The 26,277-nt window shown below is 43.3% G+C and overlaps 1 protein-coding gene across 2 annotated transcripts in view; it reads right to left on the bottom strand.

Annotated features, from left to right (window-relative positions):
* Window positions 1-255: 255 nt before the first annotated feature.
* LOC130361445 (galactose-3-O-sulfotransferase 2-like) overlaps window positions 256-26,277 on the bottom strand; it is a 67,675-nt gene continuing 41,653 nt past the window's right edge. For both annotated transcript variants that reach the window (XM_056564439.1, XM_056564440.1), the window contains 2 exons: window positions 23,140-23,566; window positions 256-3,174 (listed from right to left, as the gene is read on the bottom strand). In XM_056564439.1, coding sequence (XP_056420414.1) covers window positions 2,320-3,174; window positions 23,140-23,566 — 1,282 coding nt within the window. In that variant the 3' untranslated portion in view covers window positions 256-2,319. The remainder of the gene's footprint in view (window positions 3,175-23,139; window positions 23,567-26,277) is intronic.

Consider the following 26,277-nt stretch of genomic DNA (forward strand, 5'->3'; position numbering starts at 1 on the left):
AAGCCCTCTTAGGGCATATGCCCACAATTGTACCCTTTCTGGTGACTAGTAGCCCAGGATGCATTCATCCCTGCAGTCTAACATGGCTGCACCTCTAGGTACAGTGGACAGAGTAGGTTTTGAGAGGCAAATATTGTAAAAAGGATATAGAGGGACATTTATAAATGTTTGCTTATGTATTTTTTTTTTTAGTAATTTTTTCCTTACTTTTTTTTTGCTTATGTGTGACTTATTTATCAACTGCTTTCAGCCTGTTGATCATTTTCTTTCACGTAAGCAATTTTTCCTTTTTTTACTTTGGTAGTAGCTTTTTCTGCTCAATGTTTGAGCTGGAGTAAATGTAGTAAATTTTTAACGCTGTTGCGACTTTTTTTTGCGCAGTTGCGACTGTCGCAGTTAATAAATACCTGACTACCCGTAGTTCATTTTAAAATTATTACTACATAGTTAATTTTTGGAAAACTTGCTTTTCTCGCTTTCCAGTCAAAATGTTGCACGAAAAATCGCGTAGTCAATTTTGCGACAATTATAGTAAAGAAAACCTGACTAAACCCGTTGATAAGAGTCCATAATAGTTCTAAAAGAAAGAGTGGTGTTTTTACTCCCTACCTACTGTATATAGTGACTGGCTGTAAAAAAAATACTTCACATTTTATTTTAGATGCATTGTACCCTCCTAATCATGAAAAACACAAAAGTATTATACATACAAAATACAATATATACCATAAGAATTGTAAATTTAAGTAATAAATAAAAACAAACTGAGCAAGGTTTAAAGGGGTTTTACTCTGATAATAAAATCAGCCTAAACTGATACATTATGTGAAATTAAATATACTGCATTTATAGCCATATAACACGCACTGGTGTTTAACCCACACCCTAATTTTAAAAAGGAAATTAGAGTAAAAGGAAATTTCCTTGAGTTGGTGAGTTGAGTAGTTCTTTTCTGTTTCTGACAACAGTGCTCTCTGCTGACACCTGTCTATCTCAGGAACTGTCCAGAGCAGGAGAGGTTTGCTAAGGGGATTTGCTCCTACTCTGGACTGTTTCCGAGACAGACAGAAGTGTCAGCAGAAAGCACTGTTGGCAGACAGAAAAGAAAATCTCAACTTCAGCAGCTGATAAGTACTGGTAGTATTAATATTTTTTAAATAAAATTAAATTCTAAATCTGTTTACCTTTCTGGAGCCAGTTGATATGAAAAAAAATTTTTAGTTTTTCATCGGAATACACCTTTAAATTATAGAATCCAATCAACCATATTACATTAACTGTCACAATTATGTGTCTTCATGAATAACCAGGATTGAATTTGCCACTAGGCACCCATACCGAGGGTAATAGAAATTAGGGAGGACACTTTTCTGAAAGACTTGTCTAGTTTATTATACCTTACAGCCAACTTTGGCCTTGCTAGGTGTCCCCCTCCCCTACTATGCAGCTAATTGTACATAGAGAGCTCTGTCAAGGAGATGCCGGCTGGGACTACTCCAGTCACTCCAAGCCCCATTCCCAGATGTTTTCAAAACTTTAATTTCTCTAAAATGCTACAGCATTTCAGAATAATTCATAGACCGTTTATAAAAGGGAAGCTGTTCCTGTTTGCATAAACAATGTATAAAGAGAAAAATAAATTGTGTACAAGACAAAGGCAGCAAAGATTGAATTTTTTTGTTTTTTTAACTTTTCACAGGAAGAGAAACAACCCCACTTAAAGCCTTTTAAGAAACTTTAAAGTCCCCCAAGAAGTAATCTGGGTGTAAAGGTCGAGGAGAATAATAGAAAAGCCAATCTATTAAGTTCCCTTTTCTCTACTGCATTTACACAGGGAAATGCAATGACCAAGAATATGATTAGGGATCATGTAAATAGTTCATTAAATGGCACATCTAAGATCTAATAAGAATTCTACAGGGTTTGCACCATAGGACTAACACATAGTAAATGTGGTTCTAATATTTAAAAAAAGGAGGTGCTAAACAATTATCCAAGAAACTATAGGCCAATAGTTCTAACATGAGTAACATATTTAAAAGTTTTCTTAGAGCTATCCCGAAGTATCTAAAACATAGCATCAGCATGGATGTTTGATGGATCGGTCAAACTAATGTGGTCAGCTTCTACAAGGATGTTGCATATCTGGACTTTAACAGCATTTGATAATGTGCCACATAAAACACTTGTACATCCATGCAGTTGTTTACTTTAAAAACAGTAAGACTATGAAAAGCTTAACCACACAATATAATATAATACTGCAATATGGTTACCAAATTTCAGAAGGTTGTACATTAATCCATTAATTTATAGGGGCTATTGGCCTCTGCTAGTGAAGTTTAGATTGGACGTGATTGATTCTTGTCCTTTTTGACCCTTATCCGCTATATATGCTTTGGTTTCATTTCCAACCTGTTTGGCCCACAACAGGTCTGTATACTGGATTTCTGGAAGGACAAGTCTATGACATAGTAGTCGGTCACTTTTTTGTAGCCCTGACTTCAGGTTATATCCAAGAATACTAAGTGAACCAGGATGATATGGAACCAGTGATTTTTCTTTTATCCGATTTGCTTCCACTTGGTCATTCAGACATTTCTCAGAAAGCCGTGCTCTTCGTTTTCTTAGTTCCTCCACTTCCTTCCTCATACGTTCTCTTCCAAACTTGTCCACACGATCCCAAAAGGAATTATTAAAGTGTACATACAATTGCCAATCCAACTGGTTCCAGCTTTTTATTTTCTCCCTAGTCTCAACAGAGAGAACATGTCTGCTAGTATTGTTTCTCATATTGAGAGGAAAAGACAAGACATCATCAAAAGTCCAGCATAGGGCATTTTTGAGGAGCACCAAAGACTCGTCAAAGTATTCTATGATCATGACGAGATCAAACATTGCATCTACCATTTTATACTGTAACTTAAAGTGCTTTGGTGATACAGGTCCATTGTGGTTAAAACCAAGATCAAAAGTCATTAGGTTTTTAGCAAAAGCACTATCTGATTCATTACTTCGATATAGTTTAGTGGTGTTGTTTAAGAAGTCTTCTATACTTGTAGAGTAGTTGAAGGAACTTGAGTTTCTGTTGTATGCAAAAGATGATTCCATCAGGGTTTCTGGATGTCTCAGAATGGTAAAAAAGAAGGTATCACTGGGCATGATCTTTTCTATCTGCAATACATGACAAGACAAAATTTTAGTGTTTATTTTATAAAATGTAATTTTCTAGCAATAGTAGATATGGATTCAATATACAAAAAATGGTATGAAGCTCAAGAGACAACTGGATATCTAGTATCTAAAAAAAAAATATATATATATATATTTATTGGTGTTAATAAAAAGATATATAATAGATATGCAAGATACCCTCTTTGAGATCACAGGGCCCTCGTGGACCACACACACAATGTTCCCCAGGGCAATCCGGGATTCGATAATCATATGAACACAATTACCCCAGAACACAATGTCAGGGGTACAGAACTCCCTTTTAGGAGATTGCCCTAAAACTTAACGTTTATGAGATTATTAAGATAAACTAAATATGTAACTGAAATGGTGCTCAAAAGTGACCATTAAAATCAAATATCCTTATGCCATCAATGATTTATCACACAGTGGATACACCACTTGTTAGTATCATGTGCAAGTGGAATATTTCTGGAGTCCCACAAGAGAGGAGGCATATGCTGACATGTAATCAAAATCATCAATAATGTGAACCCTCTACATGTTTCGGTGAAAAATCCCCTTTATCAGGAGGAATATAGGCAACACAGCTTGCCACGTGAAAGTCCCGTTATTTATAGACTGATGTCCTGACATCACAAGATTGCGTCCCAAGTGTATCCAACCATCAGTCACATAGCATCCTTCCCATCACATCATACTATACATTCTCCCATTGCCCTCATAGACCTATCATATTTCCAAAGGGAGTATACAACTTACGTGTATGTGTAACGTCATTCATCCCTGTAATCATTCTGGGCCAAGTGTCTCGGGACAATGGGAAAAATCGCGCAGGTGCACGGACTTCACATTCACCCACAAACAATATGCGTAATGTACCTGCGTCATATTCCCGCACATGCGCGAGTACTTAAACTCAAAAACAGTACTGAGTATATGATGCTCACCAATAGGCCATATAAAGAGTGCGTACTATGAAGTCCTTTGCAACTAGCTGTATTTATATATCATTAAGTATATCTAGTCATAAGATGCAAATTACTTAGGGGGCAATGAATTATAAGGAGCATTGGGGTAATAGGACAAATTGTGTAGAATAGAGTTAGAAATAATGATGTGACTAAAGAAATAATCCAGGATGTCATTAGAAATTATGCAAAATATAATAAACTGATGGAGCCATAAATTATGATATAAAGAGGGGGACATTTACAAGAAATCATAAGATCATATACTGGTCCAGTTTATAAAATCACAGAGTGGAGCAGGCAAAATACCAATATCCCACTCTCAAAAGAGACCGATATATATAGTGTCAATTCTATAATCCATACTGTGCAACAGGTGCGGCACAGCTCACTCTGTCGCCCCTCCCGCTCACGGACAGGACCGGACCTTGGTCCATATAATAATGGAAAGAAATGGAATTGTCCAGCGCAGGATGTCAAGCAATGCAATATTTATTCAGCGGTAACAGTGGGTGATGACAGGGTGACGCGTTTCAGCCGCGCTCAGCGGCCTTAGTCATACAAAACAATAGTGCAAGTGAATTGCTTTTATGGAGGGGAAAACTGGGATCCGCCCCAGTGGGGATCTCCACCGGGCTTAACCCATTATTCGCCTCCATCCAGCATTTAATGTGAACAGTAATCAAAATATTAAAACACGAGTTACAAGCGATAATATAGAAAAAGATATTCGTTATTACTAAAAATACAAAAGTCAATTACAAAATGTCAGATAACATATGTACATGTGCGATCCAATAGTAGAAAAATGTATGGTAATCTACATGAATTTGACCTAATATTATGTCATGCATGCCAAAATGGATTTAAATAACCAATATATTTATGTATGCTAAGACATTTCAAAGTGTATAACAATTATATAATAGGATCGCACATGGGCATATGAACTTATATGAAACAATTCAGTTGTTTCAAAAAACCTACATATAATGTATATATTATTCAATAATTTATTATATGTGTACTATTTATTGTTTATTATATGTTGGTGAAACAAGGAAAGAATATAAAAGTGAAATTCCTCCCTCACTCCAAGAAAGACCAATAAAAGATATCATATTATAAGGGAACAATAAATCAATAATGGAGAATGACATCCTGCCTTAAATTTAAGCCAAGGGGACACCTAGTATGAAGTTTGATTATCCAGAAGACTTCTCTATCCAATAGTTTTTGTTTGATATTACCTCCTCTAATATTATTGGTAACCCTTTCAATCCCCTGAAGGCTAAGACCAGAAAAATCACCCTCATGCTTTTCAGCAAAATGCTTACTAACCATGGAAAGATGTCGGGACTGAAAGTGTGGAATGTCCGACAGGTGTTTTCTGATCCTAGCCTTCAGGGGATTGGAGGTATACCCCACATACTGTAATTGGCAAATATTACATGTCATTAAATAGACCACATGGCTCGTATTACAGTTAATGTATTCTGACATACCGAAAGTTTCTCCAGTAACTGTGGACATGAAAGTTTTAGAATTCTTCATGACTTTGCAACAAATGCACTTTAAATGTCCACACTTAAAGTTACCTTTGGTATTGAGCCAGGTGGGTTTCCTAGTCACACCAGAACTAAACAAGCTGGGGGAGACACATTGGCCGATGGTTTTGGCCCTCCATGACACAAATTTATACATATGTTCAAAATTTTTTATGTATTGACTATCTTTAACTACCATCGGTAGGTATTTCTCAATTATTTTACATATTGGTTTGAAATCATGGCAATATCCTTTGCTTGGTTCAATGACCAAGTCCGATAACCTCTCTGTCTCAACCTCGCTGATATATCCTCTACTTCGTTGTCAAACAACTCCAATGTGGAGTTATTCCTCCTAGCTCTAATCATTTCTCCTACTGGGAGATTTTTAGCCACATGTGGTGGGTGGCACGATGTTGCTTGCAGTATCGAATTAGTGGCCAATTCTTTGCGGTAAGTAAAGGTAGTAACCTTAAGATTCAAAGGGTCACCCCTCAATTTCAGATCCAAAAAACTAACCTCGATCTCATCACAATATAGTGTGAATCTGAGGTTACAAGGGTTCTGATTGAGATACAGACCAAACTGCTGTATGGTCGGCATAGACGACCCCCCGATAAACAGGAGGTCGTCTATGTACCGACCATACCACAGGATGTGCTCCCCAAATGGATTGTCATGTGAGAAAAGGTGGGAAAATAATTTTCTTTTCTCACATTACAATCCATTTGGGGAGCACATCCTGTGGTATGGTCGGTACATAGACGACCTCCTGTTTATCGGGGGGTCGTCTATGCCGACCATACAGCAGTTTGGTCTGTATCTCAATCAGAACCCTTTTAACCTCAGATTCACACTATATTGTGATGAGATCGAGGTTAGTCTTTTGGATCTGAAATTGAGGGGTGACCCTTTGAATCTTAAAGTCACTACCTTTACTTACCGCAAAGAATTGGCCACTAATTCGATACTGCAAGCAACATCGTGCCACCCACCACATGTGGTTAAAAAGCTCCCAGTAGGAGAAATGATTAGAGCTAGGAGGAATAACTCCACATTGGAGTTGTTTGACAACGAAGTAGAGGATATATCAGCGAGGTTGAGACAGAGAGGTTATCGGACTTGGTCATTGAACCGAGCAAAGGATATTGCTAGGAGAAAAAACAGGTCTGACTTGGTATATGGCATTCAAGAGTCGTCATCCCAAGTTACTAGGAAAAACAGTGAAGCCAAACCTCGTTTTTTCGAAAAATTATAGCCATGATTTCAAACCAATATGTAAAATAATTGAGAAATACCTACCGATGGTAGTTAATGATAGTCAATACATAAAAATTTTTGAACATGGGTATAAATTTGTGTCACGGAGGGCCAAAACCATCGGCCAATGTGTCTCCCCCAGCTTGTTTAGTTCTGGTGTGACTAGGAAACCCACCTGGCTCAATACCAAAGGTAACTTTAAGTGTGGACATTTAAAGTGTATTTGTTGCAAAGTCATGAAGAATTCTAAAACTTTCATGTCCACAGTTACTGGAGAAACTTTCGGTATGTCAGAATACATTAACTGTAATACGAGCCATGTGGTCTATTTAATGACATGTAATATTTGCCAATTACAGTATGTGGGGTATACCTCCAATCCCCTGAAGGCTAGGATCAGAAAACACCTGTCGGACATTCCACACTTTCAGTCCCGACATCTTTCCATGGTTAGTAAGCATTTTGCTGAAAAGCATGAGGGTGATTTTTCTGGTCTTAGCCTTCAGGGGATTGAAAGGGTTACCAATAATATTAGAGGAGGTAATATCAAACAAAAACTATTGGATAGAGAAGTCTTCTGGATAATCAAACTTCATACTAGGTGTCCCCTTGGCTTAAATTTAAGGCAGGATGTCATTCTCCATTATTGATTTATTGTTCCCTTATAATATGATATCTTTTATTGGTCTTTCTTGGAGTGAGGGAGGAATTTCACTTTTATATTCTTTCCTTGTTTCACCAATATATAACAAACAATAAATAGTACACATATAATAAATTATTGAATAATATATACATTATATGTAGGCTTTTTGAAACAACTGAATTGTTCCATATAAGTTCATATGCCCATGTGCGATCCTATTATATAATTGTTATACACTTTGAAATGTCTTAGCATACATAAATATATTGGTTATTTAAATCCATTTTGGCATGCATGACATAATATTAGGTCAAATTCATGTAGATTACCATACATTTTTCTACTATTGGATCGCACATGTACATATGTTATCTCACATTTTGTAATTGGCTTTTGTATTTTTAGTAATAACGAATATCTTTTTCTATAATATCGCTTGTAACTCAAGTGTTTTAATATTTTGATTACTGTTCACATTATATGTGCGTTTTTACTACATATGCTGGATGGAGGCGAATGGGTTAAGCCCGGTGGAGATCCCCACTGGGGCGGATCCCAGTTTTCCCCTCCATAAAAGCAATTCACTTGCACTACTGTTTTGTATGACTAAGGCCGCTGAGCGCGGCTGAAACGCGTCACCGTCATCACCCACTGTTACCGCTGAATAAATATTGCATTGCTTGACATCCTGGACAATTCCATTTCTTTCTATAATCCATACTGTACCATTGTTGATTGGAAGGATGCTATGTTACTGATAGTTGGATACACTTGGGACGCAATCTTGTGATGTCAGAACATCAGCCTATAAATAACGGGACTTTCATTGGCAAGCTGTGTTGCCTAAATTCTTCCTGATGACAGGGATTTTAACCGAAACATGTAGAGGGGGCATGTTATTGATGATTTTAATTACAGGTCTTATCTCTTGTGGGACCCACTTGCACATGATACTAATAAGTGGTGTATCCACTGTGTGATAAATCATTGATTTAGTTTATTTTAATAATCTAATAAACGTTAAGTTTTAGTGCTATCTCCTAAAAGGGAGTTCTGTACCCCTGACATTGCGTTCTGGGGTAATTGTGTTCATATAATTATCGAATCCCGGATTGCCTTGGGGAACATTGTGTGTGGTCCACAAGGGCCCTGTGATCTCACAGAGGGTATTTTGCATATCAATTACCGTATTTATTGGCGTATAACACGCACTTTTTAGGCTAAAATTTTTAGCCTAAAGTCTGTGTGCGTGTTATACGCAGATACACCCCCAGGAAAGGCAGGGGGAGAGAGGCCGTCGCTGCCCGCTTCTCTCCCCCTGCCTTTCCTGGGGGTCTAGAGCGCTGCTGTCGGCCCTTTTCACCCCCTGGTTATCGGCGCCGCTGCCCGTTCTGTCCCCCTGACTATCGGTGCCGGCGCCGATAGCCAGGGGGAGAGAAGGGGCAGCGGCACCCATTGCTGGCGCCGCTGCCCCGTTGCCTCCCCCCATCCCCGGTGGCATAATTACCTGAGTCCGGTCCGCGCTGCTCCGCTGCTCCAGGCCTCCGTCGTGCGTCCCCGGCGTCATTGCTATGCACGGCGCGGCGCTCTGACGTCATGCGCCGCGCAGCGCATAGCAATGACGCCGGGGACGCACGACGGAGGCCTGGAGCAGCGCGGACCGGACTCAGGTAATTATGCCACCGGGGATGGGGGGAGGCAACGGGGCAGCGGCGCCGGCAATGGGTGCCGCGGCCCCTTCTCTCCCCCTGGCTATCGGCGCCGGCACCGATAGTCAGGGGGACAGAACGGGCAGCGGCGCCGATAACCAGGGGGTGAAAAGGGCCGACAGCAGCGCTCTAGACCCCCAGGAAAGGCAGGGGGAGAGAAGCGGGCAGCGACGGCCTCTCTCCCCCTGCCTTTCCTGGGGGTATATCGGGGTATACACGCGCACACACGCACCCTCATTTTTTCATGGATATTTGGGTAAAAAACTTTTTTTACCCAAATATCCTTGGTAAAATGAGGGTGCGTGTTATAGGCCAGTGCGTGGTATACCCCGATAAATACGGTATATATCTTTTCATTAACACCAATAAATATCATACCAATATTTTTTTGAGACCATACATCCAATTGTCCCTTGAGCTCCGTACCATTTGTTGTATATTGCATTATTTTCCAACACTGTGGTCATCAGTGTTAAACGTATTGCTCGGTACTGGGTGTCCAAGGTGTCAGTGAGCCTTTTCCATTTTCCATAAATATGGATTCAGACTGCAATTTTATTTAACAACTGGATGAAAGCCGACAGTGTGTATCTGCACCTTCCTCGGGTCCACAATAAAAGCATGCACGCCTCACAGATCAGATGCTTGACGGTGTTGTATTTTGTACCAGAGGTAATTGTTAATACACATTGTCCAGCTTCGACTATGTGCTGAATAAAATTGTTTACATGTGTGTCCTCTGTAGTGCATAAGTGACCAATTTTTTTTCTTCGGTTTTATATAGATTTGACAGTAAGAATAGGACATCATGACCCCATTTTAAGTCAATTGTATTCGTCAGGTGTGGTTGATGTCCATTGCCTGACTTGTCTGGCACTGCTGCCATGGTTTATTATGGATGCCATAATGGTAGTATGAACAGAGCATTACTCCAAGCAAAAAAATTAAATGTCATTTGCTGCGAAGTAAAGTAAAACTTATAGTACAGTCTAAAACATTCATCAAATATTCTGAACGAATACCAGTGTTTTCCTGTATGTGCGGCCTGTCGGAAGTAGTAGTTCCTTACATTCTCAATGACAGGTGGTTCCCTTTTTAGCAATGCCCATCCAACCTATTCAATATGTATTTTATATGGGCATGCTCAGCAGTGATTGGCTGCACATAGCCATAAATATGGTGTGCTGCCCAAACTAAAAAGTAAAATTCATTTTAGAGAAAGTGAAAGCAGATCTACAGGGGTTATGGAAAAAAAGATGCCATAGGGAAGCATTGTAAGTATACCTAACAACTATCTGATCAATACATTTTGACATAATAGTTCTCTGAGTGGAGTTAAATTTGGGCCTAGTGTTATAACGGTGTTAATTCTGAGGGGGAGCTTCATTGGGGTAATACACTCATTAAAAAATAACTCACTATGGGAGTTGTTGGAGTCAGAAAACTTTGTGTGTGGTAATTAAATGATTGTATAGGTGATTACAATATTAGAGTTCATGCATAACTTCATCAGGGAAAACTGTACAATATTAATGAGACTTTAGTACCCTGTTGGGCATCTCTAGTCTGGACACAAAAGGAGATACAGTTGGGCATGGGAACATACAGGGTCCATATGACATCCTTCCCACAGATGTTGCAGCAGGGCCTGTATCCCCTCCCTGCACACTCCTAGGTTGGTGAACCTGGTGTCCAAGTTGGTCCCATAAATTGTGGATGAGAAATAAATCTGGAAACTGGGCAGGCCAAGGTGTTGCAAATCTGGTGGAGACCTTCTAGAGAAACCTTTGCTGTGTGTGGGAGACCATTCCCCTGCTGTTAAATGCCAGCTGGAGCCGTGAGAGGAAACACATGAGGCTGCAGATTGTCCTGCACATATTGTTGAGTTGTTAGTGTCTCTCGTATAACTACTAGGGATGCTTGTCTGACGTATGTGATGACTCCCCAGATCATTGCACCAGCAGTTGGGGCAGTGTGTTTCGACAGTAAAGGCAGGATTGAAAAGCTCAACATAAAGTCTCCATTCTCGAACCTGGCTGTCGTCAGTTTTTAAATGGAACTTGGATTTGCCCAAAAGATGGCTGTCAATGGCAGGACATGTAAGGTGTGGTCTGACACCAAATTCCTTCTGCCAAGTCCTGCAAATTGCCTGGGCAGAGACAGTGGTGTTTAATGCAGGTACTACCTGTATCTGGATAGAGGAAACCGTGAGTTGATCGAGCAGGTCAGCGCATCAAATAATACATACTGCTGGTGGTCTGTTTGGTCTGTCCGAAGCTTGTTTGCCACTGTTACCAGGCTTTGTTAGAATGGCCTAGATGGTGGGCGATTTCTTGAAACAACCATCCAGCATGTCTCAGTTCAATGATGCACATCATCTCAAAGTCTCAACTGAGCAAAACGTTCTCTAGAGTGTCAAAGAGGCATGACTAGCCCCTTCAGGACGGAGCCCATTTTGGCCTTAAGGACCGGAGCGTTTTTTGCACATCTGACCACTGTCACTTTAAACATTAATAACTCTGGAATGCTTTTAGTTATCATTCTGATTCCGAGATTGTTTTTTCGTGACATATTCTACTTTAACATAGTGGTAAATTTTTGTCGATACTTGCATCCTTTCTTGGTGAAAAATCCATAAATTTGATGAAAAATTTGAAAATTTAGCATTTTTCTAACTTTGAAGCTCTCTGCTTGTAAGGAAAATGGATATTACGAATACATTTTTTTTTGGTTCACATATACAATATGTCTACTTTATGTTTGCATCATAAAATTGACGTGTTTTTACTTTTGGAAGACACCAGAGGGCTTCAACGGTCAGCAGCAATTTTCCGATTTTTCACAAAATTTTCAAACTCTGTATTTTTCAGGGACCAGTTCAGGTTTGAAGTGGATTTGAAGGGTCTTCATATTAGAAATACCCCATAAATGACCCCATTATAAAAACTACACCCCCCAAAGTATTCAAAATGACATTCAGTCAGCGTTTTAACCCTTTAGGTGTTTCACACAAATAGCAGCAAAGTGAAGGAGAAAATTCACAATCTTCATTTTTTACACTCACATGTTCTTGTAGACCCAATTTTTGAATTTTTACAAGGGGTAAAAGGACAAAATTTTTACTTGTATTTGTAGCCCAATTTCTCTCGAGTAAGCACATACCTCATATGTCTATGTAAAGTGTTCGGCGGGCGCAGTAGAGGGCTCAGAAGCGAAGGAGCGACAAGGGGATTTTGGAGAGTACAATTTTCTGAAATGGTTTTTGGGGGGCATGTTACCTTTAGGAAGCCCTTATGGTGCCAGAACAGCAAAAAAAAAAAAACACATGGCATACCATTTTGGAAACTAGACCCCTCGGGGAATGTAACATGGGATAAAGTGAACCTTAATACCCCACAGGTGTTTCACGACTTTTGCAAATGTAAAAAAAAAAAAAAAAAAAAAAATTTTACCTAAAATGCTTGTTTTCCCAAAAAATTTTTATTTTTAAAAAGGGTAATAGCAGAAAATACCCCTAAAAATTTGAAGCCCAATTTCTCCCGATTCAGAAAACACCCCATATGGGGGTGAAAAGTGCTCTGCTGGCGCACTACAGGTCTCAGAAGAGGAGGAGTCACATTTGGCTTTTTGAACGCAAATTTTTCTCTGGGGGCATGCCGCATTTAGGAAGCCCCTATGGTGCCAGGATAGAAAAAAAAACCCACATGGCATACCATTTTGGAAACTAGACCCCTCGGGGAACGTAACAAGGGGTTAAGTGAACCTTTATACCCCACAGGTGTTTCACGACTTTTGCATATGTAAAAAAAAAATTTTTTTTTTACCTAAAATGCTTGTTTTCCCAAAAATTTTACATTTTTAAAAAGGGTAAAAGCAGAAAATACCCCCAAAATTTGTAACACAATTTCTCCCGAGTACGGCGATACCCCATATGTGACCCTAAACTGTTGCCTTGCAATACGACCGGGCTCCAAAGTGAGAGCGCCATGCGCATTTGAGGCCTAAATTAGGGATTGCATAGGGGTGGACATAGGGGTATTCTACGCCAGTGATTCCCAAACAGGGTGCCTCCAGCTGTTGCAAAACTCCCAGCATGCCTGGACAGTCAACGGCTGTCCGACAATACTGGGAGTTGTTTTGCAACAGCTGGAGGCTCCGTTCTGGAAACAGTGGCGTACCAGACGTTTTTCATTTTTATTGGGGAGGGGAGGGGGGCTGTGTAGGGGTATGTGTATACGTAGTGTTTTTTTACTTTTTATTTTATTTTTTGTGGTAGTGTAGTGTAGTGTTTTTAGGGTACAGTTGCACGGGCGGGGGTTCACAGTAGTTTCTCGCTGGCAATTTGAGCTGCAGCAGAAAGTTTGCGGCAGCTCAAATTTGCAGCCAGATACTTACTGTAATCCTCCGCCCATGTGAGTGTACCCTGTACGTTCACATTGGGGGGGGGGGGGGGGGGGGGGACATCCAGCTGTTGCATAACTACAACTCCCAGCATGCCCGTTGGCTGTCGGTGACTGCTGAGAGTTGCAGTTTTGCAACAACTGTAGGCACACTGGTTATGTATCACTGAGTTTGTGACCTAACTCAGTGTTTCACAACCAGTGTGCCTCCAGCTGTTGCAAAACTACAACTCCCAGCATGTACGGTGCATGGTGTACGGTGACTGCTGAGAGTTGTAGTTTGCAACAGCTGGAGGCACACCGGTCGTGAAACACTGAGTTAGGTAAAAAAAAACTGAGTTTCACAACCAGTGTGCCTTCAGCTGTTGCAAAACTACAACTCTCAGCAGTCACCGACAGCCAACGGGCATGCTGGGAGTTGTAGTTATGCAACCAGCAGATGCACCACTACAACTCCCAGCATGCACTTTAGCTGTTTGTGCAAGCTGGGAGTTGTAGTTATGCAACAGCTGAAGGTACACTTTTCCATAGAAAGAATGTGCCTCCAGCTGTTGCAAAACCATAAGTCCCAGCATGCCCATAAGGGAATGCTGGGATTTGTGGTGGTCTGCCTCCTGCTGTTGCATAACTACAGCTCCCAGCATGCCCTTTTTGCATGCTGGGAGCTGTTGCTAAGCAACAGCAGGAGGCTGTCACTCACCTCCAACGATCCAGATGCTGCAGGTCAGTCCCGCCGCCGCAGCTGCTCCTGGGGCCCCGATCCCAACAGGGGCGCCGGGGATCGGGGTCCCCAGCACCCGGGGTGCACGTCCCGCACCCGCTCACGTCCTCCAGAAGAGGGGCGGAGCGGGTGCGGGAGTGACACCCGCAGCAGGCGCCCTGATTGGTCGGCCGGTAATCCGGCCGACGAATCAGGGCGATCGTGAGGTGGCACCAGTGCCACCTCACCCCTGCAGGCTCTGGCTGTTCGGGGCCGTCAGAGACGGCCCCGAACAGCCAGTAATTCCGGGTCATCGGGTCACTGGAGACCCGATTGACCCGGAATCGCCGCAGATCGCCGATTGACCCGGAATCGCCGCATATGCTGGGGCATAATGACCCCCCTGGGCGATATGCCGGGATGCCTGCTGAACGATTTCAGCAGGCATCCGGCTCCGGTCCCCTACCGGCTAGCGGTGGGGGCCGGAATTCCCACGGGCGTATGGATACGCCCTCGGTCCTTAAGGACTCGGGATTCAGGGCGTATCCATACGCCCTATGTCCTGAAGAGGCTAGCCATCAGCTTTCTCTCACCATGAGGCACACTGCCCAAAAGCAGCCTCTGAGATTTTTTTTTTAGGGCATCGGGAACAACTTTTGCACCATCTTTTTGGTAAGACCCAGTGTCTTATCAGACCACCAATGTCCATAAATAGTAAAGAGATAATACCTTGATAATGCACATGGGTGAATGTGATTTAAACAAAGGAGGCTCAGTCCATATTCAAACACATGTTCAAGAGAAAAAAAAATCACAAAGCAGTTTTTGAGTTTTGAAAAAACTTCCTTTAGTAGCAGCCTTCAGGCAAACATTTTAAAGAAATACAAACAATAATCACCCCAAGTGCTCACTGATATCCCGAATTGTCCATCAGAGCTCCGTTCAATCTTCACCCTTTCTCAGGCATATGGAGTTCAGAGGACCTTCCTTCCTCTCATGAAGGAGAATCACTGAATGAGCGCCGGACACTTCCGACGTTTCGGAGGTCACGCCCCCTTTCACCATATGCCCGAGAAAGATTGAACGGAGCTCTGATGGACTGTTGCCGATATCAGTGAGCACTTGGGGTGATTATTGTTTGTATTTGTTAAAATTTTGCCTGAAGGCTGCTACTAAAGGAAGTTTTTTCAAACGCAAAAACTGCTTTGTGATTTTTCCTCTTGAACACTTCTTATCAGACCACACCTATAATCATTTACATGTCTGCCTGAAACATAACTGCATGCTGAGTTTGCAGAAAATCAACACAATTTTTGTGCACGAGTCGGGCAGCTATTTCCAAAAGGATGCAGTTCCTGCAAGGTAGAATACACAGATGAACCCCTGCCCCCTTACATACATTATATACAGGGGTGGACTGACCAGCAGTGATCTGAGGGCCCGGCCAGGTAAAGGACCCTCCACTGCTACTGGGGATCCAGGACACTTGTCCCAGACAGACAGCGAAGCCTCCTCTTTGTATGAGCCACATCTGAGAGGAGATGTGACCTCCACCCCCACGCAGCACAGGCGCCAATTTCACTCATTGGAGCCTGCACTGTGTAGACTGAAGAACGTGGCCATCGGAAGACCTGAGTAGATCGCTGCCTGGCCCGCATACCTGGCTGCCTAAGCACCTGGCCCGCAAACCTGGCTGCCTAAGCACCTGGCCCGCAAACCTGGCTGCCTAAGCACCTGGCCCGCAAACCTGGCTGCCTAAGCACCTGGCCCGCAAACCTGGCTGCCTAAGCACCTGGCCCGCAAACCTGGCTGCCTAAGCACCTGGCCCACATACCTGGCTGCATAAATACCTGGCTGGTTACCTACCTACATATTTGCACACCTAATTCCATAATTAGCAATCTACCTGGCTACCTACCTACCTGCCCGTTTCTGTTTCGGGCCTATAAATGCGTAGAGGAGGGGACAGCAGTAGAAAAATGCATGGCCGCGCATGGCAGAGGACGCATAACTTGTGAGCTCCGCTTGTCTCTGGCTGTTTAGCGGCACACACCGGCACAACTAGACCATTCCAGCTATCCCTGATACTGCTAGCTTCCCCTGCCTCTGATGTGCTATGGGGTGGACGAAGAAAAGCAAGAAGAGTCCACTTAAACTCACACAGTTCTTCCCTGCAGTGGGATGCCAAGATGGCGCCAGCGGCCTGCCAGCCACAGGTGCGGGGCTGTCTTGGGACGTGGGCGGCTCTCTGGCCTCTATGGGTTCTGTCTCCCACCGTGGAGAGTCTTTCCCGAGCTCGACCACTCCAGCATGCATCTCCCCCAGCTGGGAGACCCTCAGCCTGCTCTTCTCCTGCACTCACCGAGGCCGCACTGATGGCCGTGGTTGCAGATCTCGCCTCCACTATACAGAAGGAGATTCGGGTGGCAGTGTCTAGCCTGAAGCAGGAGCTCCACTCCCTCGGCTCCCGTACATCACATGTGGAAACCATGGTGGGTGAGCTTACTACAGCCCACAATAATGTAGAGGATAAGGTTAACCTCCTTCGAGGATGAACTCTCCGCCCTCAAGGCCAAGATGGCCGACATGGAGGATCATTCCCGGAGGATCTGAGGGATCCCAGAAGAAGTCAAGACTTAGCAAGGCTTGTGATGGACTATTTCGCCATGTTACTGCCTTCCGCCTCCTCCCAAGACCTTCTTCTGGACAGGGTACATAGGCTTCCTAAGCCGAAATCTGTACCACTGACATCCCCCAGAGATGTCTTTATTGCGAGTGGATTTTTTCCACGTTAAGGAAAAGATAATGATGGCTGCCTGTCAACCTCCTGCCTTGCCCGACAGATTCTCGACTCTCTCCATCTTTGCCAACCTTTCTGCGGCCACCATGGCCAAAAGATGGGAGTTTTCTAAGGGCACCAGTATCTTGCTGGCCAACGGAATACCCTACAAGTAGGGTTTCCCCACTAAAGTAATCGCCACGTACAATGGCATGAAACATGTGGCACCCTCCACGGAGGACTTATTGGCACCCTGTTCTTTGTGGCATCTTTCCTTTCCTCAACCCTCAAGTTCAGAGGTACCCACTCACCCATCAAGGAAGGCCTCAGTGGACTGGACTGTGGTACAGTATGGGAAGTGCAAATCTAATTGATCCATGTATTAGTTACAGGGCTTAGTTGGCATATTGCTGGATTGGCACATGTTTGATATGGGACTCCTTTCTCCTATATCCCCCTCTTCAGTGGCTCCCTCCCAAGGTCACTAGCCTGATTGCTTTGTTACTCTCTCTCTGGTTAGTTGTCCTGCTGACACTCATATGTTTTTTATGTGTTTTCTATATTTATTATTGCACATCCTCAAGGTTGTTCCCTCCTTTATTATGGGTATGTGATGCTCTATTACACCGTTACCTAGTTTTTAGTATGTTACTGTCAAGCTGTCTGCCTTCCCCCCTCACCATGGTGATACACATAGCTTCACTGTATGTATAAAAGATCCTGCAGGCAGACTTACTCTGCCTACAGGAAACATTTACTGGAAGAGGACTGTCAGGCTTCGACATAAAAACTTTCCATGTTTTCTTCTCACACGCACACACATAAAAAAAAAAAGAGAGGCATGGCACTGGCTGTTAGGGACACCATTGCCCTTTCGGAGATGACGGTGGAGGCGGACAGCGGTGGCAGGTTCTTAATTGTCAATTGTTTCCTTAATTCTGTGAAGTATTCCATAGTTGTACTCTATGCTCCCAACACAAGACAACACGCCTTCATCAAACACGTTCTGTCTAGGGTGACGAGATCTTCCCCTGGTAGGTGTAATGGTAGGGGACTTCAATGCGACCCTGTTCAATGCGACCCATATTAACGACTGTCTCTAATCGGGACCTGTACGATATTTGGAGGATCCAACATGTCGGCGAACGAGATTTCTCGTTCTTCTCCCACCCCCATAGTATTTATACTAGAATTGACTTTTTCCTTGTTAGCCGTCCTCTCCTCCATCTTATTTCCAAGTCGCGCATACACACCATCACCTGGTCGGACCACATGCCTGTGACTATCACCACAGAGGAGAATTCTTCTGCATATCTCACTTGTGTCGAGCAAGTCCTTATGTCCTCCAACACCCCACCTATAAACCTATCCTACACGATAGCATATTCTCCTTCTCCCTTAACAAAAGGTACATTAGCAAACAATTCGATCCTGTGGTGCACGTTCAAGGCCACTGTTAGGGGTGTTCTTATTGGGCAATCGGCTCATCATAAACAAATCAGAGAAAAGAGACTGTTGCTGCAACTAGATCTTGCCACCATACACAGACAGAATAAAACATCCTATTCCCCAGCCACACAACCATGCATTTCAGCCTTAACTTCCAAGTTACAATCACTTGACCTACACAGGTTTGACCTAGCTCTTGAACATGAAGCTTAACTCCTACTGGTTTGCCAACAAACCGGGGAGGGTCTTAGCCAGACAGCTTAAAGTGAGGGCAGCGAAGAGCCGTGTCCCCTTCCTTTCACCGCCGGATGGTACGAAAGTATTTGACCCCCCAGTCTATGGCAAATGCCTTTGCATCTTACTATGCTTCTCTTTACAACCTCTTCTCTGCTTCCGACTCGTCTATTCCTACCCCTCTTTCTATCTATAATTTCCTCTCTTCTGTCAATTTACCTCCTCTCTCCTCGGAGGCGGTGCCCTCCCTCTCTTTACCCTTCTCGTCAGAGGTACTCGATGCAATCAGAGCTTTAAAAAGGTGCCAAGTCTCCTGGTCCTGATGGCCTGGTGAATTAATTTTTTAAGCTGAACGCAGATCTCCTGGCTCCCCACCTTACCTATCTTTTTAATGAGATAGCGAAGTCGGGACGCATGCTGCCGGAGATGCTGGAGGCAGTGGTCGTTACTCTCCCCAAACTGGGGAAGCAGCCTACTTCTCCCCCAAATTTTTTACCCATTTCTCTCTTGAATTGTGACCCTTAAACTATATTCCAAATTGTGGGCTAACCGCATAGCTGAAGCCCTCCCATCGTTGATTCACGCTGACCAAGTGGGGTTAGTCAGAGGACGTGAATCCTCAGATGGCATGGGATGTTTCCTTAACATTATTGCTGCAGCTCGCCACGGTCGGACGCCTTCTCTCCTCCTCTCTCTGGATGTGAAGAAGGCATCTAACCGGGTACACTGGGGATATCTCAGGGCGCTCCTCACCAAATTTGGGTTCCCGCCCCCTGTCATTGAAGGTCTCCTGGCATTATATACTTCCCCGGCCGCTAGGGTCTTCACTTTTGGAGCCTTGTCCTCCCCCTTTCCCATAACGAATGGGACGAGGCAGGGTTGTCCCCTGTGTTGTCCCCATCCCCCATTTCTTTTTACCCTGGCCATGGAACCCTTTGCAGAGCGTCTCCTCAGTGACCCCAACATCAGGGGGATCGAGGTGGGCAACAAAGAACATAAAATAGGGCTCTTTGCGGATGACGTTCTGATTGCATTAACCTCCCCTGTACGCTCTCTACCTAGAGACCTTGAGCTTATTTTTCTTTTTAGTGCTGCCAGCTTCTATAAACTAAATACTTCTAAATCCATTATCCTTCCCCTTCTGCTTGATCAACATGATGCTGCTATCATAAAAAAAATTCATACCCCCTCCAGTGGGACTTGGAAGGCATCACATACTTAGGTGTATTCCTTACCCCCTCTCTATCCACACTTGTTTCTTCCAACCTCTCCACGTTGACCTTCCGCCTCAAGACATCAAACATTATTCCCTTATTCAGCTCTAATGGTTTGGACGTATAGCTGTGGCCAAAATTTTCCTTCTCCCTAGCATTCTATACCTTTTCCTCAACTTGCCTGTTAAAATCCCTATAGTGACCATTAAAGGGGTACTCCGGTGCTTACATATCTTATCCCCTATCCAAAGGATAGGGGATAAGATGCCTGATCGCAGGAGTCCCACCGCTGGGGATGCCCGTGATCATGCACACGGCACCCCGTTTGTAATCAGTCACCGGAGTACCCCTTTAAGAGGCTCCAATCTCTTATGCGATTCATCTGGCATGGGGCAGGGTGAGGATCTCGACCAAAATACTCTTCTTGCTGATTAGGTTGGGGTGTCCGGATCTCCTCAATTACTATCGAGCAGCTCACCTTGTGGGCCTTAAGCAGTGGTGGAGGAACGACACTGATGCCCGATGGCCACCTATGGAAGCCGCTATTGCTGAAGTGCCCTCCCTGCACCATTTGCTATGGAAAGTGGCAATCCTTAATTCTCCCGTTTCTTCCTTCAGTCCCACTATTTCTGCTAGCCTGCACATCGGGCTGTTTGCGCTTTCCTCCAGCCTCCTCTCTCCATGCTCCTTTGCCTCCACTCCCCTCCCTGTTATACAACATCTCCTTCCTCATGTTAACTTTTCTAATTGGCGGACTGGGGGTATCACATGTTTAGGCAACATAAGCTCACAAACCTCATTACTCCCCTTTACATCAATTACCTCCTCATTCTCCATACCAAAAAATGATTTCTACAAATTTTTGCAACTTAGGCACCTCATTTCTTCCCAAACTTGTCCGTCTAGGAGGGGTTACCCACTTTACACCTCATACTTTACAAACAAAGCAGGGATCACAGGGGATGTTTCTGTTACATATTGTCACCTACAACTTCAACTAGCTTCTGACACTCACCCCTTCAAAGCAATGTGGGAACGGGATTTAGGTGTACCGATCCAAGAGGACCAATGGCTGTCTGTTCTCCCGGCCCTTTAAACTCTCAAAGTGTACTAACCATGTGGAGTCAGCCCGCAAGCTCATGTACAGATGGTACTACACCCCAGAACATCTGTCTAAAATATACCAGCTGACTGACTCCTGTTGGAGGTGTGGTGAACAAGTGGGGACCTTCCTTCCTATCTGGTGGTCCTGTGGCGCCCTCTCCCTGTTTTGGACTAGGATTCACCACCTGCTTTACGATGTCCTGGATGTTCATCTCCCATGGGGCCCGGACATGGCTCTATTGTCAATGCATGTGTTGGACTTACCTAGGCACTGTAGTATGATTGCCTTCCAGATTCTCACTGCAGCTTGTACCCTGGTTGCTTCCTTATGGAAGTCCAGGGGAGCCCCAGACCTTGCACAGCTACTTGCCAAAGTTGACTTTTCATGCACAATGGAACATCTCAGGGCCCGTAAGTTGGGTAACGAACTGGACTTCCTCATAAAATGGGACAAATGGTTGCACTTCAGTGCACGTCGACGTTCTCCCAGTGCCGCTAACATTTGAGTTGAGTGCCTTCTCTTTATGATTCATGTACCCAACCTCCACTTACTTTACATACCTAACTTTGCGTTGCTAGAGGATGGTTTTGCGGGATGTGTTCTTCCCTTCCCCCCCCCCTCCCTCCCTCCCCCTTGTTGTCTCCCCATCCTGTGTCTCCCCTCTAGTTTCTCCCTCCCTATCCAACAGTTCATTATGTTGTTCCTTTCTTATGTTATGCTATTGATGGAAATGTAATCCAACTATTTTGGCATCTCTGCATTCTTGTAAAACTTTTTATAAATAAAGTTTGAAAAAAATAAAAATGCAGAGTCTAACATGTTTGTCCTGCAGATACCAAAGAGATGTTTTGGATTGAAGAAGTTGACATAGCGGTCTGATCCGGACATAGAAGAAAAGGAAAGACACCGCTGATCAGAAAATACGTCCATTACCTAGATGTAACTGTAATCACTTATATGGTGTATATATCCTGTGTACAGACGATACCTACCTCTATATGGTCCTGTATAATCATTTACTGTATATGGTATACTGATCCTGTTCTGTGTACAGCTGATATCTGCTGCCATATGATCCCGTATATAATCACATATGGTATACAGATCATGTGTACAGCTGGTAACTACCACTATATGGGCACTGTATGGGGGAATACCGGTCTGTCTATAGTGGTTTTATTCAGTACAGAATGGCAGTATAATCCAGTTATTGTGTGGTGGTATATATTTCCTCCTTGTACACCAGTATTATATTATTGGAAAAGTATCTTCCCTATGTTAACATGTATATGTATATATATATATATATATATATATATATATATATATATACACACACACACATACATATATATATATATATATATATACATACACAGTATATATAATTTTTCTTTTGTGTGTGTAGGGGTGGGCCATGAGGAGGGATTTGGGAACATAGGGGTGTGACAGAGGTGTGGACATGGGCAGAGTCTCATTAGAGACCCTTGCTTTATTTGGTCCGGGAGCCCGGAGTGTTGTCAATCCGCCCCCGAGTATATATGAGAATACAAGATATCCTCAACACCATTTTCACTATCATTGTGCAGCTTAGTATATGATATAATAATGGAGCCACATATATCAGCTCCCAACGTTATATACTGGACAAGTCATCCATACTGAAGGTAGTATACAGGTAAATCCTTGTCTGGAGGGAAAAAAAAAAAAAAACAGACTAGCTATGACTTCCTGACCCTGGTATATCATTCATTGTATGTAATATACAGTACCCACATATATTTGATCTTCTCCTGTATACTGCTTGTAGTTTACAAGACCTAGACATAAATCTAATCTTACCTTTCTGTGTGTATTATAATTCTTGCAGTATACATTATTATAATACTGATCTATTAGTAATGTAACATATTATTAAGCCAAAAGTTACCTCTGTAAGAGAGAAGCGCATGTGATGGCACATGATGTTGAATTTCTGCTGCTTTTCTGAAGAAAATCCGTATACGTTCTGTGCTGAAAAGTAGTCTGGGAACTTAAAGTAGTATTTTTTCACAGGGAAGGCAAATGTCAGGTTATGAAATTCTCCATAGCGGAAGAGCATATTTATTATGGTACTGCTCCCTGTCTTATGTATTTTTAAGAAGAATATGTTTGAGCGGGGCTTGCAGGATCTCCTCTCTTTGTAAGGTCTCTGGTCTTGCCTTTTGCAGAGCACTTCTTTACTCATCTTCCATTTTTCCACCAGTTCCAGCAGCTCCTCCCAGTCAGATTCCAACAAGTCCTGACTGATTGATTTTTCCAGCCTTGATAAAATGTTAACTCTTTGCTTATCACAACTGTATGTCAGAAGTGAAGACCTATTCAAAAGTAACAAAATGTATTTGTAGAACAATCTGTTTAGTAATGACCTACTTATTACTTGTGTCGCATGAAACAATTACTTAACACACTTTTAGGGTAGGGTCACATGTACAACTAAGTGCCTGCTCATAGCCGATGTGCAGCAGGAAATCTGTCATTATGAGCAGACACACAGAGCTACCCAGTCATAGCAGGGAGCTCACTCTTGTGACTGCCATTGACGTATCCGCAGCATGAAATAAGCTGCAAATGCATTAACTGTGACCCTACCCTTAAGGTTCCCATTTTATCCCTGGTGCAACCTGCCACATCTTTCATCTCAGCTGGGAACTTTTCCACATAAATATTTCAAAATTTGCAACATCAGAGAAAGCTTCAACCTAAATTCCTTGCAAATCCTCTACGCAACTGCTCATTGCTCTTAACCTGTCCTCTCTGTCCAACTGTCCCCCCATCTCACTAATCCAATTTACTTCAAAAGTGGGTAGAATGAGAGGTAGGAGGACTGTTCAAGGTGGACATATTGATACAGGAGCTTTGAACATGTACAATCTGGATTGCAAACTGGAAGTTGAAATAAAAAGACTACACATCCAAGTGAGACAGCACTGTTTGTAATCACTAGGAACCACGTCTTAGCCCGGGATGTTTGATTTAGTGCTCCATAGTGCTGGATGGCAAATCCTCAGTGGGAACTACAAACAGTGTTCGGCTGTGCCAGAGGATTGATGTACTATGTACTGATCTGCATAATAGACTACTTCAACAGATCTGTTTATCGCTGTACAGGGAGCTGAGGGTTAACCTCCCATTGCTCAGTAGGGAGATAAAACAGGGCTGATTAGGGTGATTTCTGTCATTAATCCTTAAGATTAGAGATGAGCACATTTTTTAAAAAGTTGATTCAGCAGATTCGGCAAATTTTCCGAAAAAATTTGGTTCGGGACAAATTTATTCTCGGCGAATCACTATTAAAAAATGGCTATTTCTGGCCTACAGAGAGTCTCAATAGGGGTGTACAACACTTTGCTTTGTCCCAACACGCATATGGAGTGTTATGTGTTAGTGAAATAATACTGTTATTCAGTATGACATTCAGATTATAGGCATTGCTATTAGAATCACTGCTGCAGAACATCTGGATGTGGCAGCAGGGAGACCATATGGCGTCAAAATTGAAGAGAATAAATAGATTTTTATATGTAAAATTTTTATATAATTTAATTTGAATTTATTAAAATTTTACCCAGTCTGGTGGGCATCGAGCTGGCGGTCCGCCACGAGGCGAGCTACCACCTGTTCCAGCCCATGCCTCTCATCGCCCCCTCCCACAGTCTTTGTGGAATTGCAAAGGTTTAATTTAATCAGTTATGGTTCATTGTTATCGCTCCAACCTGTTTCATTGGATTCTTGTGGTAATTCCACAGCTAATGTAGGACGTCGATGGCCATAGGGCCTCAGTATAGGGCCTCAGTCTTGAAAAGATTACATCGATTTTTTTAAATTGAAATGTAAGATTTTGAAACTGAAATTTAATATTACACTCCCAAGTTTCCTGTCCTGGGCGCCAGCGTTTACTGTGAATAAATAGTGGGTTTTCAAAAGACCAAATCTAACAAGGAGTCACATGTCGGCATAATGAAAGAGCCTGGAGGTGGCATCAATACGAGGAGACCATATAGTGGCTGAATGACAGAGCCAGGAGTTGACGGCAGCATGAGAAAACCACATAGTAGCTTAATGGTACAGTGTGGAGTTGGTGGCAGCATGAGTAGAACATATAGTGGTTGAATGGCACAGCCTAGAGATAGTGGCAGATGAGGAGACCATATAGTGGCTGAATGACACAGCCTGGAGTTGGAGGCAGATGAGACCATATAGTGGCTGAATGGCGCAGCCTGGGGTGTCAGCGGCAGCAGCAGCATCAGGAGACCTGAAAGTGAGCAGGTGACAGGGTGGTGCCTTGGGTGGCAATACCAGTACCCGGTGACAAAGGTGGGTGAAAAAGGAGGAACGTTTGTAACTGTGGAGCAGCACCCTAAATCTGTTTGGCACTATGCGTATTTGTGAAGTGTTGGTGTGGCACCATGGTCAATCTACTCTGATGTATCAAGCATTGGTGGGTGGAAATCCTGGCTGATCTATGCCTGATTCATCTTCACAAAAGGTCAGTCTCTCCACATTTTTCGTGGACAGACAAGTTCTCCTTGGGATGACTATGGCCCCCACCGCACTAAATATCCGCTCTGATGGCACACTACTGGCCGGGCAGGACATCTTTTCCTGGGCAAACTCTGCTAGTTGCGGCCACAAATCCAGTCTGGCTGCCCAGAAGTCCAGCGGATCTTCAAAGTGTGTTGGCATGGGCATGTCAAAGTATGCCACCACCTGCTGGTTCAGGTTTAGGTCTACCTGCTGTTGATGAGTTGCTTCACTATGCGGGTGAAGAAAGCTACTCATCAGCGACTGTAGACTCAGGCTGCTGCTGATGAAGCATCCCACTCCTCCCCAGCAGCCATGGCAGTGAAAGGTAAGCGCAGAGTGCCCCCTGAGTCAGACCTGCGAGAGGATAGACGCAGATAGGCATCATCAGCAAACTGACTACATAGTATGTCTGTGTAATAGGTCAGTTTGTCCGTTTGTCTTACACCCAGTTTGGGTGTAAAAGAGGCCCCCCCCCATTTTATGCCGGTAGAGAGGGTCCAAT

Source organism: Hyla sarda, chromosome 3 (genome assembly GCF_029499605.1).
Source record: "Hyla sarda isolate aHylSar1 chromosome 3, aHylSar1.hap1, whole genome shotgun sequence".
Classification (NCBI taxonomy): domain Eukaryota; kingdom Metazoa; phylum Chordata; class Amphibia; order Anura; family Hylidae; genus Hyla; species Hyla sarda.